Consider the following 4,156-nt stretch of genomic DNA (forward strand, 5'->3'; position numbering starts at 1 on the left):
TACCTGGCTCTCCGAATGTTAATCCCAATTTTTCCTGAGTGAAACTGAAAGTATTTTATCCACAGTGTGTGTATACAATTCAGATTTCTGGCTGAGAGCTGGGCCTCCTCTCCGTCCGACAGGCTGTCTCACGACTGAAGCAGCTCTTCGAGGAGAGGGAGAAACCTCATATACCAGCCAGTCATAAAACTCTACAATAGCCGGCTGGGCATGGAGCAAGACGGCTTATAGCCTAATATCTTTATTATTTCCGATGGCTGGTATGTATTCCCATTCAGAAACGTCGCTTTCAGCAGTTACAAAAGCAAGTGAATCCCTTCTGTATGAATAGGAGGTTATATTATTTTAAGCTCGGGATCCCAAACAAACCCGTTTTCATTCCCTCTGTTTTGTCTGACTTCAAGAAATAAATGATGTATACACCATGTGCAAAATTACAAGCAGCTACTCATCAATGCGAGCTGATAATTTATTAAGCATTAAACAAAAACACAATATATATATTTATATATAAATATACACAGATATGTACAGTAAAAACATTCCTCCTTAACTTTATGCTCTTATCGTGTAAACATCCTGAATGTGAATAATGTTGCTATTTATACATTTAACTTGTACATAGATTAGGGCCTATATCACTGGTAAACTACAGCTAACCATCACAGTGAATGTTTGGGGTTTTTTAATTCCCGCTTGAAGATATAAAGATATGATGTTCATTTAATTAAAATAAAACAGAAATTTTATATCGTGCTATTCCAACCCAAATAAAATTAACTCATATTTGCTTGTTTATTTGTATTTAGACTTTACAAGAGGAAAATAAAGATGTGGGACAAAAGTAGAGCGTTTAAGTCAACTTGCAGGGAATAAAGGTGTCTACGAATATGCGTGGAAGTGTGTCTGTGTGTATATGCGTGTGTGTGTGTGTGTGTGTGTGTGTGTGTGTGTGTGTCTCAGTTGTAACTGCTCTGATTTAACGACACTATCCAACTATACAAAAGAGGTGACAGGCTTAACAATACAAAACACAGTATCAGAAAACAACCAGAAGTGATAATATAGTCATTTTCCTTTCATTTTTCTCAGAATGTCACAGACAAAAGGATGCTCTGATGCTCAGCATGTCTGGAAATTAAAGAAAGGTTTTTACACCTCACAGTGAAATGAGTCATTGTGTGGACAATAGGTGAGGGTAGAAATGGGTGTAATAGGATGTCATTGATTTTTCACCTATTCTCCTCCGTTTTGACCGAAATACCTCTTTGCATCATGAAAATCCGTAGTTGGAGGTCAGCTCTCGGATCCTGTTCTCCCGCGTCATTTTCTTCAATTTCATCCTGCGGTTCTGGAACCAGATCTTAACCTGTCTGTCCGTCAGGTGGACGCTTTTACTGATCTCTAGGCGGCGCTCTCGGGTCAGGTACATGTTGAAGAGGAACTCCTTCTCCAGCTCTAGAGTCTGGTGCTTGGTGTATGGGCAACGTTTCTTTCGTCCGCTTTTTGCTGTCAGCCAGTTGGCCGCGTTTTCACTTTTTGTGTCTCCTAAAGGAAATGGTACATAAACGTGTTTACGCAGTGCAACATGAGGAACTGAGTTGTGTCTACGAGAGAAAAATAAAGAGAGAAAAGCAAAGAGTGTGCACATATTTAGGTTTATAATACACTCTTAAGGAAGCAGCCAACAAGATAAATGAATAAACGACTTAATTTTAAGTGGGTTGGGCTTCCTATAAACTAATCTAAACGTATTGATATATTGGAGGTATAAGTAAGCACGACTAATGTCACAGTATAATTGAAATTTTGCAGAAACAGAGCAGAAATAAAGCGAATAATAAGATAGTATAATACACTATTCATTGAACAATTTTGCTCACAGAGAGCAAATGATTTCTCTTGCGCCACTTGGTGCCTTATAATTTCTCCCTTAGACTTACAAGGACTTAAGGACTTAAGGGGTTAAAACATTTCTTAACATTTTCTGTAACAATGGATTAAAACTAAATTAAATTTTCCTATTAAAATTGAGTCTAATTGTATATATATAAATATATATATATATATATATATATATATATATATATATATATATATATATATATATATATATATATATATATATATATATATGATTATTGAAAAATATGGGTCAATGTGGTGATACATGAAGGCCTGCCGGTAAAATTTATGCAGGCGTCAAGATCAATATTTCAAGGCAACGTTGGTCTTATTAAGGAATAAGTTCTTATCATATGACGTACATTTGCCCGATGACAAAAAGTCATTCATTCTCGTTTATTTTATTTTTTAAGCAGTTTCATTCTAGATGTATTCATTAACATTTTCAATCAATCTTTATGGAAGAGTTTTGCCTTGTCCCAGTTTTAGATAACACAGCCATTCTTACAGATAGCCTAATGTGTTAATGCGACATTGACATAAACATTTTGACTTGTCACTGCAGCTAAACCTCTAAAATAAAAGCTGTCAGGTGCCATTAAAAGCGTCACTCTACCTGCATACCACCTAAACACGACTGACCACACCTAAGACGGACTGTGATTACCTTTATTCGTTTTTGCTGCTCTTTCTTTGTCATTCTCCTCGGTTTCGTCTGCTGAGGAGGCTTCTCCATCAGAGGAGTCGCGCGCCTCCTCGATGCCCGATGCAGGATGAGGCTGCAGGTCTGCCTTTCCCGAGGACACAGGCTCCTCGGTGTCCCTGCCTTCCTGCGCCGTGGCTGGAGCAGAAGACGAGGTTGGTGGCGTGTGGAAGCGAGCGGGAGCAGTGGGGTGTAGGCCAAAATGAGAATGGGAAGGGTTCGGCTGGGGGCCGTTACTGTTGTAAAGTTTATGAGAATGTGCGTGCGTCTGAGACAAGCGGAAGTAGCCCGGCACAGGCACTGAGCCCCCGCCACCGCCATCGGTAACTGTACAAGAACTCGACCCAAGGCCGGCTGTAGTTAACCTTGAAAATGTGAGGTCTTCAACGGTGGAGGTTTTGAGGCACTTCGGCTGCTCGTACAGGCAGTAAGTGCTCTCTTCCTTAATATTCTGCGGGAACGAGCAGGGTCCGACCTGAGGAGCCACTGGATTTTCCTGGTCTATTCGACATGACCTCTGCGCGTCCATCCACATTTCCATACCGGACATGTACGCACTTGAGGCAGAAACCATATTTTGTGGGCTCAGATCACTCCGTTTAGCCATACCTGGGAAGTATCCATAGTTGTGTAGTCCGTAAGGCACTTCTGCAGCGGCAGTGTGTGGCACGCACACCGCGCTCCCAGTGTAGTGACCTCCGCCACTCTCCGTGCGGCCACTGATCAGTGAATCCACTAAAAACGCATTTCCTGACGGGTTGTCCGAACATGACATTATTGTGGTGTATTTTGGCGAAGGGGGAAGATAGCCCTTTCTGGCTGACATTTCTTGTGCAAAACATGCTGGATATGATTAGAGGCACCCCCTCTCCGCCGAGCGGACAGTGAAACCAATGGAAACACTGGAAAAGGCACAGTCCCTCCCACTCCGAGCCTACGTAGCTGTCGGAACGAGATCCATCATGGAGCTAAGGCAGAGAAAGAAGACAGCGGAGCAATCAGTGTGTCCCTTCACCTCGTCTTACTGCACCACCCTGTATTAAAGGGGCGAGGTCCAACACCGTTTAAAGTTTTTTACGTATCTTTTTTAAGATGCGCTTCATGGAGGCATTCTTTACACGAGCTTAGAGACATTTGCTCCATTGAAGCGCCGATTGTACCACGTGCAACTTAAATGTTACCACAAACCTTTGGAATGTGTGCCACAAGAACCAGATTAATTCAGTCCCAAAGCAATAAACCTATTACAGTTTGCGGTGGTGTGACTGAAAAAGAATTAAAAAAATAATTCCACATTTTCAAAACGAAGTAAAATCCAAATATAATTTTTGGTGAATATGACAAAAAAAGAGGATTTAGCAAAAATGAGGAAAATCAAGTTTAAAAGTGTAAAGCAGCTCTAACCCACAAACAAAGACCTAAAACAACAAAGCCACAGGACTCCATGGTAGTAAAGTCTTTTTTTTAACGGGGGAGAATTCGCTTTTGGCAAACTGACCTGACAAAAAGCCGTTTTATATGGTGTATCCTTGAGCCCGAAGAAGATTA

At 41.0% G+C, this 4,156-nt stretch overlaps 1 protein-coding gene across 1 annotated transcript; it reads right to left on the reverse strand.

Moving 5' to 3' along the window:
• Nucleotides 1–461: 461 nt before the first annotated feature.
• Nucleotides 462–3,794, reverse strand: LOC306769684 (homeobox protein Hox-A10-like). Its single transcript, XM_079258374.1, has 2 exons — nucleotides 2,573–3,794; nucleotides 462–1,548 (listed from the first exon to the last, which is right to left on the reverse strand). The coding sequence occupies exons 1-2, from the start codon at nucleotides 3,432–3,434 to the stop codon at nucleotides 1,274–1,276; spliced, it is 1,137 nt and encodes a 378-aa protein (XP_079114500.1). The 5' UTR covers nucleotides 3,435–3,794; the 3' UTR covers nucleotides 462–1,273.
• Nucleotides 3,795–4,156: the final 362 nt, after the last annotated feature.

Source organism: Telmatherina bonti, assembly GCF_933228915.1.
Source record: "Telmatherina bonti genome assembly, chromosome: 19".
NCBI classification, from domain to species: Eukaryota; Metazoa; Chordata; class Actinopteri; order Atheriniformes; family Telmatherinidae; genus Telmatherina; species Telmatherina bonti.